Source organism: Lipotes vexillifer, unplaced genomic scaffold (genome assembly GCF_000442215.2).
Source record: "Lipotes vexillifer unplaced genomic scaffold, Lipotes_vexillifer_v1.1 scaffold397, whole genome shotgun sequence".
NCBI lineage: Eukaryota > Metazoa > Chordata > Mammalia > Artiodactyla > Lipotidae > Lipotes > Lipotes vexillifer.
Genome location: NW_006772681.1, coordinates 3,156,701 through 3,169,477, shown reverse-complemented (window position 1 = coordinate 3,169,477; position 12,777 = coordinate 3,156,701). Strand labels below are relative to the sequence as shown.

The 12,777-nt window shown below is 56.1% G+C and overlaps 2 protein-coding genes across 2 annotated transcripts in view; one reads left to right on the top strand and one right to left on the bottom strand.

The window, feature by feature from the left end:
• Positions 1-7,800, bottom strand: part of LOC103070783 (fer-1-like protein 4) — a 51,284-nt gene extending 43,484 nt beyond the window's left edge. Inside the window, 15 exon segments of the mRNA XM_007447810.1 lie at positions 32-218; positions 305-488; positions 605-765; positions 996-1,108; positions 1,111-1,243; positions 1,524-1,661; positions 1,779-1,839; positions 2,380-2,543; positions 2,803-2,848; positions 3,018-3,103; positions 4,273-4,372; positions 4,470-4,558; positions 4,911-4,970; positions 5,389-5,441; positions 7,602-7,800. Of these exon segments, the coding sequence (XP_007447872.1) occupies positions 32-218; positions 305-488; positions 605-765; positions 996-1,108; positions 1,111-1,243; positions 1,524-1,661; positions 1,779-1,839; positions 2,380-2,543; positions 2,803-2,848; positions 3,018-3,103; positions 4,273-4,372; positions 4,470-4,558; positions 4,911-4,970; positions 5,389-5,441; positions 7,602-7,800 (1,774 nt within the window).
• Positions 7,695-12,116, top strand: SPAG4 (sperm associated antigen 4). Its single transcript, XM_007447771.1, has 12 exons — positions 7,695-8,122; positions 8,633-8,734; positions 9,080-9,146; positions 9,331-9,392; positions 9,644-9,687; positions 10,002-10,027; positions 10,145-10,253; positions 10,519-10,594; positions 10,722-10,837; positions 11,161-11,328; positions 11,769-11,858; positions 11,946-12,116. Exons 1-12 carry the CDS (start codon positions 7,813-7,815, stop codon positions 12,093-12,095), a joined length of 1,320 nt encoding a protein of 439 aa, XP_007447833.1. The 5' UTR covers positions 7,695-7,812; the 3' UTR covers positions 12,096-12,116.
• The last annotated feature ends 661 nt before the right edge of the window (positions 12,117-12,777 follow it).

Here is a 12,777-nt window from a genome sequence, read left to right as displayed (position 1 = left end):
GAGGCTGCACGCGTCTGCCAGATGCGCTCACCCGCCCCGCCCGGATGTGAGATCTGCCTCAGGTCCAGCACGTGCGTGGCGAGGGCCACATCGACCAGGGGCGCGTCGTCCCGTAGCTGCAGACGAAAGCCGCGCATCAGCGGCGGCAAGAGCTCCACGAAGCTCAGCTGCTCGTTCCACTCGGGCGCCGTCGCCTCGCCGCGCAACGACGTCTCGCCCTGAGCGCGGCGGCGAAGACAGGCGGAGAGGGGTCAGCGCGGATCAGGGCCTCGGCTTCCGCCGAGTGGGGACGGGAGGGACTTACCTGCTGCCCCAGGAAAGACACCCGCACATAGGGGTCCATGAGGACGCGCTGGTCGTGCAGGGCGCGCGCCAGGCTGCCCAGCAGGCCGGGGCGCAGCGCCGGAAGCCCCTCGGCGCGGTACACACGCACTCGCAGCCGCGCCCACGGCCTCTCCGCTGCCACCCGACGCGGCAGCAGCAGGTTCCTAAGGGAGCCGGGAGCTGAGGGTCCCAGAAGCCCGAGGCTCGGCCCCTCCCCCTCTCCGCATCCCGGAGGCCACGCCCCGTCCTAGTCTCCCCTCCCCATCTCACCCCAGCTCACTTCTCGATGTCCGAACTGTGGCCAGGGCCCGGGGGTGGCAGCGGAGGGGCCAGGTCCCCGCGCGCCCTCACGGACAAAGTGACCTTGACGAAACCTTTGGTCCCGGCGCGTGTATCCCGGGAGTCGTGCTGAGAAGCCCATTTCTGATAGAAGTGGCCATCTGGGGACGGAGGAGCAGACCAGGGATCAGGGGAGACCGGTGGGATGCGCAGGGTGGCCGTGGGGCTGCGATTCGAGTGTTGGACAACGGCCGGGGTTCAAGTCCAGCTCAGGAAGGAGGAGAGGCAGTGCGTGGAGGTCAGACGTCGGAAGAGATTGCTGTCTCACAAGTTAGTACACTGGGCTCAGGGCCCAGAGGTTCAGCTTTCCTTGTCCGTGCAGAGGAGTCTCAGTGAGGGGAGGGTTCAGTACCTGGCTGGTCGAAGGTAATGCCCAGGTCCATCCTGAAGGTGCCTATCCGGGTGGCCATAAAGGGGAGGGTCCACGAATGGAAAGCCTGGGGAAAGTTGGCGTTAGTCCTGGAGCTTCGGCATCTCCCCTTCTCTGACGGAAACCTCTCACGCCTACCCCCCTCACCGTGATCTCCAGCAGCGAGTCCTGGAGGTGAAGCCGGGTCTCATGAAATTCAAACAAGAAGTACTGGGTTGAAGTGGGGAAGCGAGAGAAGTGAGAGAAGGTTATACGTGAAGGGTTCACGCCAGGTGGTCCCTGCCTCTGGCAAAGAGAACACTCTCCTTCCCCACCCTTCCTCACCACCACCGCCCGCAACCCGGAGACCACACCTCTTTGCACCTTTCCCGCAAAGATCCCTTAGCTTCAGGCCCGCCAATAGGCTCGCTTCCACCTAGGCTACGCCCCCTCCACACAGTTCTTATCCTGGGTCCCGCCCATTCCCTCAGGCTCCCCCTTCCTTGGTTGCACCCCCTTCGTTGAAGAAGGGGCAATTTGTCCCGCGCTGCGTGGCGGTCACTCGGCGTTGCTCCCCAAAGCGCACGGCCACATAGGGATTAATGTTGACTCCTACCAGCTTCCGGGCCTCGAGCACCGTGACCCCCACCTAAAGGGTGGGGAAGGAGGAGAAAAGGAAGCCAAGCCTGCCTCGGTACGAGGGAAGAACGGGTGTGGAGGGCGGGTGGTATTCCCCAAGGGCTCAGGCCTGGAGGGGGAGCGGTACCTGGAAGTCCTGGGCCCTGGATACCTGGAAGGGATCCCTGCGGGCCAGGCCCCGAGCTCGGCTGCGGAGAGGCTTACAATCAGCTCTCACTTCACTTCCTCCCCTCCAACCCGCCGTCCACACACACACACCCTTGCTTGGCACTGGCGATAAGATCTCTCCCTCTGAAGATTCTGAGTCCTTCTAGCCTTATCTTGCCTCCATCTCAATCCTAAACTCAGAATTTGACTCATTCCTGGAGCCCTAAAACCATTCATTCATTCAACAAAGATTGAATGAGCACCTTCTATGTACCAACACTGTTCTAGGCACTGGAACACTGCAGTGAACAAAGGAGGCAACATTCCTTGCCCTTAACAGGATTTCATCACTTTCATGGGTTCCAGAGGCCATGTGTGAGCCACTGTAACTGTGTGTGAATGTAGCAGTGGCTATGCCTAGGAGTGAATGACCCTTGACCCCAGGATATCCACTTCCCCCACCCATACCCTGAGACCATGTGTTTGTGAGGGTGGACAGGCATGGGCCTGCATGTATGAGCGAGTGAGGTTGACACACTGGTAGAGGCTATGGGAGCAGGTGCTCAGTGGGTACAAGTTACCTCTTGAGGGGGCTGAACACGATGCCAGAAAGCTCCACAGCAGGCTTGTCCTCCAGCTCCAGCTCCAGCTCCAGCTCGTTGTCCTCATCACCCTGCTGACCTACTCCTCAAGCTAGCCTACAGCCCAAAGCCACTGCCCACCGCTCCAGCCAGGCCTCCCCAGGCTTCACAGGAAAGGCTGTCAAGGAACATGTCTTGGACTTATCACCCATCTCTGACTTCCCTGACTCTAGGACCACCCCCTACCCCTTGGTCTGACCCCTAATCTGGGAAACCTCTAGTTCCAGAATTGACCCCTGATTCTAGGACTGACTTCTCACCCTGGAATTTGTCCAGTACTGATCCCAGACCCAGGGACTGACCCCACATCACTGGCTCCCAATCCCAAGACTGACCCTGTAATCCTAGGTCATCCCCACATACTTACTCCAGCTCCTGGAAGCCCACATTGGGAATGATCAGCTCTGAGCTGGGAGAAGGAGAAATGACAGGAGACGGCCAGGCCTGACTACAGAGCTACAACCTGGGCAGCACGGGTCCAAGGGTCACCATATCCAGCAGATCCACAGTGGAATTGGGTACCACTTCTCCCTTACCAAGGCCTGCCTGGGCGTTGGTTAGGTGGGTGGGAGGGTTACTTGTCCCGAATGGGTGCTCCAAAGTCCTCTTCTGCCCAGGCTCCAGTTTCACCCTCTGGGGGCTTCAGGTCAAGCTCCACCTGGATCTAAAAGCAGATACACAGTAGGCCTTGGGCCCCTCAAACTACCCTGATGCTAAGAAAAGCCCAAAGACAATGCCTTTTATTCCACCTATAAACAGAGACCCTCCTGGCCTGCATCTCTGATGACTTGTGGTTCCTCTATGATCATTAATAATAGTGAGTACGCATAAGCTATCAAGAGCTTACCTGATGCAAGTAACCTCTTTAAGGGGGCCGACACAATTCCAAAATTCTCTCATCGCTCTTGGAAATCCATTAATGTAGCCTTCACAGCTCTGCGTGGTCTGGCGCCTGCCAACATTTCCAGCCCCATCCCTTATGGGGTCTGCTCCTGCCCTGCACCCTGGTTATGCTGTCTCAGGGCGCTGGGCTTTTGCATATGCTGGTTCTTCCGCCTGCAACATTCTCTCCTCCCACTTATTTATCTCCTATCATATCCTTCAATTCCAAGCTCAAACATTACTTCCTCAGGGAACCTTTTCTGAACCCCAAATAGGTCACATCCCTCTGTTATACATTCTCCCAGCCCCCTACCAGCTCTTTTGTAACACCCATCGGTGGCAATTTTACATTTATTTGTGTGAATATTTGTTTAATGTTTGCCTCTCTCTTCAGATACAGAGCTCTAAGAGGGCAAGTCCCTATCTGGTTTTGTTCACCACTCAATCGTCATTGCTCAGCACTGCACTTGGCTTATAATCAGAGCTCAGCGAATGACAACAGACTGAATGAAAAGCTGGACATTTTGTACAACTCCACATAAGGTAAGTGAGGAAACAGCCTAGAGAAGCTGAATAACTTGTCCAAGTTCTCAGCTGGGAGGTGGTGGACTCGAGATTTGAACCCAGGTTCATTTCTACCAGGCTGTACTGCCCCTCCATGAAACACCAGGAAAATCCAGCCAGGTTCATCTTCGTCCCCCACAGGAGCTGTGCCTGGTACAGGGTCAGGGAGCAGCACGGAGCTCCTTATCTTCTCCCCTTGCCACACAACCTTGGCCCTCAGAACTGAACCTGAATCTTGGCCTGGGGGCTGTAATGAAAGGTGCCCTGGCTCAGGGGCCTGTTACCACTCCTGTCTGGGTCTGGGTTTTCCCCTCGGAGAAACGGAACCCTCTATCTAGAGGGACTCTCAGGCTTGGGGGTGGCAGGCTGGGGGCTGATGGAACTCACCGGGGACACACGCAGATTCTCATCCACTAGGGCCTCCTGAAGCACCAAATGCCCTGCAGTCTGTAGCTGCTGCAGGGATATCACCAGCGTCCTCAGAGACCTGGGGGTGTGGCATGAAGCAGAAGAATGACCCAGGAGAACGGTTGCAAGCCACCCTCTACCCCTACTTGCATCCTTGGCTCCCCAGGCCTGCTCACCTGGGGCTGAACACACGGCTGCAGTTGACCACCTGTACAGACAGTCACTCCCCAGTCAGTGGAGCCCCGTAGTGTGTCCAACAGAACAGCTGGGAATAGGAGGAACCTTGTGACACCCAATGCTGGGCTGACACTGACCCCTAATCCAGAGTCTGAAATAGGAGCCAACCCTAAAAACTGAGAGCTAACTCTATGACTGATCTCCTAAACCTGGAACCAACCCTCTCAAACTAGGGCTGATCTGGGGCTAACTACCAATCAAGAACTAATCCCCCCCAGTCTTGATTCTGACTTGCCCAAACTGAGTCTAACCTCTTTAGCCAGAAATCAACCCCACCTCCTGAGACTATACCTCCCAAAGCCAGGAATAAACCTCCCAAACCAAGGATGGACTCATATGGGGCACAGATCAGCTTCTCCCCATCCAGAATCCAACCCCACTGACCTCACCGATATTTGCTTCTTGACCACAGTGAATTCTCCTTGTTTTTTGGATAAAACCTGCTCAGAATTGAATCTAGTCATTTATCAGCTCCTCCCCACGCACACAAAAAAATCATCCCTCCATTCACCCTTGGCCCAGGGTCTAATCCCCCTGGACTCACCCTTAAAGAGACATAGAAGATAGGGAGGGAGGGAAGCAGAGTTGAAGACATTGGACTTGGGGAGAAAGGGGACAGGCTGTAGAGATGCCTAGGGATGGGGTGGGGGGCCTGGGGAATGGAGGAACTGGAGCTCTCCAGTTCCAAAAATTCTCAGAGCACCCCTGCAAACCTCACCTCGAAAGCTGAGCCTCACCTGTAGGTCATGGGTGCCCGGCAGCCCTGTCAGTCACCGCACACACACGGTCAGAGCCATTGTCCCAGGGCCAATGGCTCTGCCTCTGCCTGCTTGCCCTCCTGCCCACCTGCCCACCCACCTGAATCGCCTCTGACTCACTGGACTCACCCAGCAGGTTCAGCAATCCCTGCCCTTTAGTCAAACACAAAATCAGCAGGCCTGGGGGTCACGGGTAGGGAGGAAGTGGGAAGACAGAGAGATAGGGGTAAGGTCCCTGTGGTCAGCTCAGTCCTCCCTGCCTGCACCAGCTTCAGCCTCCTTCCTGCCTCTTTGTAGGGTGGGAGCTGCGACAGGGTGGGGATGGAGGCAAGGGGAGAGGGCCAGACCCCAGGCTGGTCTCTGCTAGCCTGTGAGGACTCAAGGACACGGGACCTCATGTTGTTCCTTGTTCACTTCACTGTCCTCAATGCCCAGCTCAGGGTCTGGCACATTGCAAACCCTCAAAACGCTGCCCGAATGGATGTATTAATAAATGAATCCCCTAGCTCCCAGCATTAGCATGGAGGCCCTCAACACATTTATTGAATTAATGAGTGACTGAATGTGTGTCCCTAGCTTGTACATGGCAGGTGCTCAAAACACTTCTTAACCAAAAGCTAGAGGTCCTTCACTTGGAGTTTACTGGTGGTTTACTGGTGAGTACTGAACTCCAGGGCAGGATTTTGGAATTCTAATCTTTGGTCTCAGGAAAATCATTTCCCCTCTCTGGACCTATTTGCCTAGCTGTGTAATATGCACAGGATGAACTGCACTGCTTTTCAAAGTATGGTCCCTAATCAGGATCACACATGTGGTTGTTAAAAATGCACATTTTGGGCTTCCCTGGTGGCGCAGTGGTTAAGAATGCACCTGCCAATGCAGGGGACATGGGTTCGAGCCCTGGTCTGGGAAGATCCCACATGCCGCAGAGCAACTAAGCCCGTGCGCCACAACTACTGAGCCTGCGCTCTAGAGCCCGTGAGCCACAACTATTGAGCCCACGTGCCACAACTAATGAAGCCCGCGCACCTAGAGCTCATGCTCCGCAACAAGAGAAGCCACCACAATGAGAGGCCTGCGCACCGCAATGAAGAGTAGCCCCCGCTCGCTGCAACTAGAAAAAAGAAAGCCCGCGTGCAGCAACGAAGACCCAACGCAGCCAAAAATAAATAAATAATTACTTTTTTTTTTTTTTAAATGCACATTCTGGGACTTCCCTGGTGGTCCAGTGGTAAAGAATCCACCTTACAATGCAGGGGACGTGGGTTCGATGCCTGGTTGGGGAACTAAGATCCCACATGCCACCGGGCAATTAAGCCCTCATGCCACAACTACTGAGCTCGTGAGCCACAACTAGAGGGGAGCCCGTGCACTGCAAGGAAGAGCCTGCGTGCCACAACTGAGACTTGACACATCCAAAAATAAATAAAATATATAAATAATAAATAAATCTTTTAAAAAATATACATGAAAATTCCTGCGCCCACTCTAGAAATGCTAAAGTAATATCTCAAGGTGTGCCTGGGAACCTGAATTTCTATAAGCTGCACTGGTACTATCCTGTTGCACAGCAGGAGTTTGGGAACAACTGGTCTCTTGGCTGTGATCATGTGTGATTCCTCATTCCCTTCTAGGTGACTCAGATGGTCTGAGTGTGGGTATGGAGATTGGTGGGTACTGAATTCTCACCCCACAGACCCCTGGTGAATATGGGTCTGGGAAAGGAACCCACAGATCCCTGAGGTCAGAGTTCTCTGGCCTAATGACTAGGATGAGAGGAGGGGCCGAAGGGTTGTAGAGCAAAAGAGACTAAGAAACTAAAAAGACTTTATTGAGAAGTGCTGTGGGTGATCCCTTGCTCCTTAACATTTATTCATTCACAGATATTTGAGCACCTACCACATGCTAGGCCTATCTAGGTGCTGGAGGATACAGTAGTGAACAAAACAAAAATTCCTGCCTTCATAAAGTTTACTGCTGTACTGGGAGTAACAGGTTATGAAGAAAGAGCAAAAGAGCGAGAGCGAAAGGAAGGAAGGAAGGAAGGAAGGAAGGAAGGAAGGAAGGAAGAAAGAAAGAAAGAAAGGAAGGAAGGAAGAGAAAGAAAAAGAAAACACATAGCATGTCAGTAATAAGTGCTAAGGAGAAAAACAAAGCAGGAAGTGGAACAGAAATTCTTTTACGCAGAGTGTAGTTTTGGACGGGGTGTTCTGGGAAGTGCTGTGATGTCACTGCTTGCTTTAAGCTGGGAAAGAATAAGAGAGACTACCAAGGCTCCCCAGTGACGTCACGACTAGCTCTGTGACGCCACACCAGAGCGTTCGGCGGAGACCCTGGTCTCCTCTATGAAGTCAGCAGCCAGGCCCAGATATAGGGGAGAGGGTTGGGTCAGGCCGCCGGGCACGCCGGCTGCACGCAGAGTCCTTGGGGTATCGGCGACGCGCACCTGCTGAGGGAGGGCCGAGGGCCTTGGCGGCTCAGGCGGTGATTTTGGCGTCCGTGAGGGGGGCATCCCGGGGTCAGGATGCGGCGAAGCCCCCGCCCGGGCTCTGCCGCGTTCCCGCACAAGCACACGCCCAACTTCTACAGCGACAACAGCAACAGCTCTGTGAGCGTCACCTCGGGGGACAGCTGCGGGCACCGGTCAGCTGGGCCGGAGCCCGGGGAGCCCGAAGGCAGAAGAGCCCGGGGCTCTAGCTGCGGTGAGCCCGCCTTGAGCGCTGGAGTGCCCGGAAGAACCACAAGGGCTGAAAGCTCTCGGCTGGAGCCGGCGCCTCGGAGCCACAATGGGCCAACCGCCTGCGGCACGGCAACCGTGAGGGGCGGGGCCTCGGGTGCGGGCGGGGTCGAACCCGGGTGAGATGAGGGAGTGGGTGGGGCCTAAGGGGTGGGGCCTGGCGCGGAAGCGGGATAAAACTATCTGGGCGCCTCCTAAGGGGCGGGACCTGTAGAGTGAAAAGAGGAGGTACTAGATAAGATGCCCCAAGTGGGGGCCTCGGTGTGGTGGACTGTCCTGGGGAGGGACGGGGAAAGTCCTGTGATTGGGCACCACTGAGGAGGCGCGGCCTCGGTGTTAGCATGTGTTGGCTACCAGGGCAATGGGGCCGTATCAAGACCTAAGGCTGGGGGCGGGGCCACCTTTTGGGAGGTGGGACCACAGCTATACTGAGCTTTCTGGGCGCGGGGGCCTCAGAGTGCTGCGAGAGACCCGGTTTGGGGCTACGTTGGGACCAAAGCCTCTGAGGCTGCTCTGCTTCTGGGCTGGGGAACCTGCGGCCAGGTGCCGGGGAAACAGCGGGCCTGCGGTGCGCAAGGCCCCAATGGAGCCCCTTGGGCTCCCGCAGAACCGGCTGGCTCTCCCGGTGTCCCTGAGGAGCAGCTCGACCTCTCGACTCTGGATCTGAGGCAGGAGATACCTCCCCCGCGAGTGCCCAAGAGCTTCCTGAGTACGGGCCAGGCCAGCCCAGACCCCCTCTGACCCTCTGGCGCCCCCCCTCTCCGAATTCCATTTCTCACCTCTGGGGCCCTGTTTTCAGTTCTGAGCCCCCAGCCCGTGTCCGATTCTCCAGCTCTTTCTCTGAGCTCGATCCATCTTCCCTGAGAATGAGGATACAACTCATTCTCCTCGCCCGCATCTAATTCTCCTAGCCCACACCGCTGTTCCTGAGCCCCTATCCCCGAGCCCCCTTCCTAAGCCGCTTCTGAACCTCGAACACCACGCTCTGTGAGCCCCTCACCTCTCCCCCTCCCTAAGCCTAGTCCCTTCTCTGAGCCCCCTCTCTTCTCCTCAGGCCCACTCTTCCAGGTGCTGAGCGTGTTTTTATCCCTGGTAGGAGGTGTGCTGGTCAGTGTGTACAGGTCAGAGGGAGGGAAAGGGGAGCCCCAGGGGCTGCTCCTTGAGGGGGTGGGGAGCAGGGCCAGACCCGGCTGAGGCTTGAGCTGATTCACACCTGTGTTCACAGGAGCTGGGTCTAGGACACTGGGGTGGGGTCCGCGGGGTTCGCTAGGGTATCGGGGCCTCAGCCTCCTTCCGGTTCTTCAGGGAGGTCTGTTCCATCCGCTTCCTGCTCACGGCTGTGTCACTGCTGAGCCTCTTTCTGGCAGGTGAGAGGGCGGTGAATTCCCTAGGGCCCCAGCCCTGGCTGCTTTGGAGGCAAACGTGGTACATTTTCTCCTGTACCCTTCAGCCCACTCAGTCTCTTCAGAGGCTCACAGCTCCTCACAGTCCCCTTCAGAGCCTTCTAGTCCCCCCTCAGACTCAGCCCCTTCAAGCCTCTTCTCTCCCCACTGTCCCCTTTATGCCAGGGAAACCCTCTCCCTTCTCTTCCCCTGAGACCAGCCCCCTCTTTCTCCAGCACTCTGGTGGGGACTCCGGTACCTGGCCCCTCCTTTGGAGAATGTGAGTCGGGGAGACTGTCCCGGGGTGGGTGGTTGGCAGGCTGTGAACCTGCAGGTTGTGTGGAGTCCCCTGGGCCGCTGGGAGCAGGGCAGTGCTGGAACCTATAACCCTAAGGAAAGGCTGGATATAAACAGGATATTTCTGAAGGATTGTGCCTCTGAGAGGTCCTGGAAGGGCAGGGCAGGGGGGCAGGGGTTGGCAGTCCTCAGAGGCAAGGCCCTTTGAGTCTGGCCTCCCACACTGAGGTGGGAGCAGAGGTGGGTGGGAGCTCAGCAGCACTGTATTTTGTCCCTCCCTCTTCTTCCCTCCAACAGGAACCTAAGGAGATGCTGACTCTAAGGTGAGAGAGGGCACCCCAGGGCACCCCACCTGGGATGGGGAGTTGGGGGCCTCAAAGGTGCTGAAGTGTCCAGGGGGACAGGGAGCCAACTGCACCGTGCCAACCTTTTGCCTGCAGTGAATACCACGAGCGCGTGCACTCCCAAGGGCAGCAGCTGCAGCAGCTCCGGGCTGAGCTGGTTAAACTCCACAAGGAGGTGTCCAGCGTTCGCGCAGCCAACAGCGAGGTGAGCCCCGCAGACTCATCCTGTTCTCAGAACCAGGTCCAGGAGCTCGGGCCCCAGGAGCCTGGCCCTGTGGCTCCGCCCATTGCACAGTCCCGGCCCACCTTGCAGCTCCACTCCCTGGGTCCTGAGCCTTAAGGCCCTGCCTAGAGCCCCGCCTTCGGAATTTCTCCCGGGGCCCACAAAGTCTATCCCCAGAGAACTCTGCCCCACTATAAAAGCTGCCCGCAAGCCCCGCCCCTCCAGGTCCCGCCCTCTCTCTTTTCAGAGAGTGGCCAAACTCGTATTCCAGAGGCTGAGTGAGGACTTTGTGCGGAAACCCGACTATGCGCTGAGCTCTGTGGGTAAGACTCAGAGACACAGACAGAACTATGCACATGACCGGCTCCAGGAGACCAACCTCAGACAGACCCTGCCCCAGCTGTCAGTCAGGCCTAAGAGCCCCTGAGTGGTTGCTTCTCCCTGCTCCAGGAGCCTCCATCGACCTAGAGAAGACGTCCCCTGACTACGAGGATGCGAACACTGCCTACTTCTGGAATCGCTTCAGCTTCTGGAACTATGCACGACCGCCCACGGTTATCCTGGAGGTGGGCCTGGAACCTAGATCCCTGAACGGGACCTGGGGCGGGACTCTGGGAAAAGGACCCCCGCAGCTCCCCTGGGGTGGGACCTGACTGAACTGAGGGCGTGATGCCAGGCGGGGCCCTGCTGGGCAGAAGTCCTGGAGGTGGGGCCTGGCTTGTTTGGGGTGAGGCTCTGGGTGAGGCCAAGGACAATGTGATACTGGAGAGACCTGGCCCTGCTAGGTACTGGGGCCCTGGGCTGGGGTTGGAGGACTGGGCGGGGCCCATGATGGGGTCAACATGTCCTGTGGTTCTGATGGGCTGTGTGTCTGTCCGCCCGCCTGCAGCCAGATGTGTTCCCTGGGAATTGCTGGGCTTTTGAGGGCGACCAGGGCCAGGTGGTGATCCAGTTGCCGGGTCGTGTGCAGCTGAGCGACATCACTCTGCAGCATCCACCGCCCAGCGTGGCACACACCCGGGGAGCCAAGAGCGCCCCGCGTGACTTCGCAGTCTATGTAAGTGGGGCTGAGGCCAAGGAGGTGGGGGATTTTTGCCTAGAGAGCACAAGGCAGTCATGAAAACTGAGACTACTCTTTGCTCGCTCATCCATAAAATGGAGATACTACCACTTGCCTCTCAAGGCTGCTGTAGGTTATAAATAATTATAACCATATTCAAATATTAGTTATGGTTTGAGTGCTTACTCTGTGCGGAGTACTTTACATGGATTATATATCCTTGCATCCACACAACAATCTATGAAGTGCAAGTGGCCGAACTAAAATTTGCAACTTGATTTCTTTGAGCCCCCATTCCACACTATACTATCCTAACACCAAAAAGTAAATGAGAGTATGCATACAGATACTGAACACAGAGTTGGTGCTAAACAAAGTTACTCTCTCCCTCCTCCACCTGTGCCTCACTGTTCCTCCACTCATTCTTCACTTACTAGGGCCTCCAGGTTGATGATGAGACTGAAGTTTTCTTGGGGAAATTCACCTTCGATGTGGAGAAATCTGAGATTCAGACTTTCCACCTAGAGGTATGTTTGTCTCACAGTGAAGGAAGACTGGGGAGGAAGGCAGTCCTTGGGAGACCAGGCCTTGGCATAATCCACTTGTCTCCCCAGAATGAGCCCCCAGCTGCCTTTCCCAAGGTGAAGATCCAGATTCTAAGCAACTGGGGCCACCCGCATTTCACATGTTTGTATCGAGTCCGAGCCCATGGCATTCAAACCTCAGAGGGGGCAGGGGACCGTGCCACAGGGGGGGCCCATTAAACATGCTGATTGTTGGAGTAGAGTGGAGGTCTATGCTGAAAGAAGCTGGATCAGTGCTGGAAGGTCTCTTGCGGGAAGAGGGGTGTGCGGCGCTCTAGTTGCCTTTGGTTGGGGGGTCTACCAAAACGCCCTCTTTGAGGGCACAGCAGTAAATGATGTTTATGGAGTGTTTACCATGTGCACAAGACAGTACTCTGGACATTATATGCCTTACCCTAACTAATCTTCACAACCACAGAGGCGGAAGCCACTCAGGTCAGGAAAGTTGTTCAAGGTCACACAGCTAACGAAGAGCTGAAACACAGCAGGACCCCAAGCCTACCACCCTCTTGCAGAGCTGCCAGTCAGCACGAAGCCATGCTTGTGCACCTCAATTCTCACCCCAACTCTTGCTAGGTGCAGGTGGAGAAGGAACTACTCCTTCCTCCCTAGGTAAAAACTAGGGAGACTTGAGAACCTCTAGGAAGCATCTGAGTCAGAGTTGATGCAGGCCTGGTCGCCTTTACTCAGGTTGTCTTTACTGGGACCTGAGTGCACGACTATGCTAGGCACAGTACAGGTGGTCTAGTATTTACCAGTCCCTGCCCTCAAGGAGCCTGATAGGGGAGAGACGATGCTCCAGAAAATGGGAGAATTCATTGATCCAAGAACTCTTCACTCTAAGGGTCCAAAGTAGAATTGG

Bases quoted from the DNA above. Each gene is read 5' to 3' on its own strand.
- SPAG4 (XM_007447771.1), top strand. From the start codon at position 7,813: ATGCGGCGAAGCCCCCGCCCGGGCTCTGCCGCGTTCCCGCACAAGCAC. The intron at 8,735-9,079 runs GTACGGGCCAGG...TCTTCTCCTCAG, and splicing joins AGTGCCCAAGAGCTTCCTGA to GCCCACTCTTCCAGGTGCTG. The intron at 9,147-9,330 runs GTCAGAGGGAGG...CCGGTTCTTCAG, and splicing joins GTGCTGGTCAGTGTGTACAG to GGAGGTCTGTTCCATCCGCT.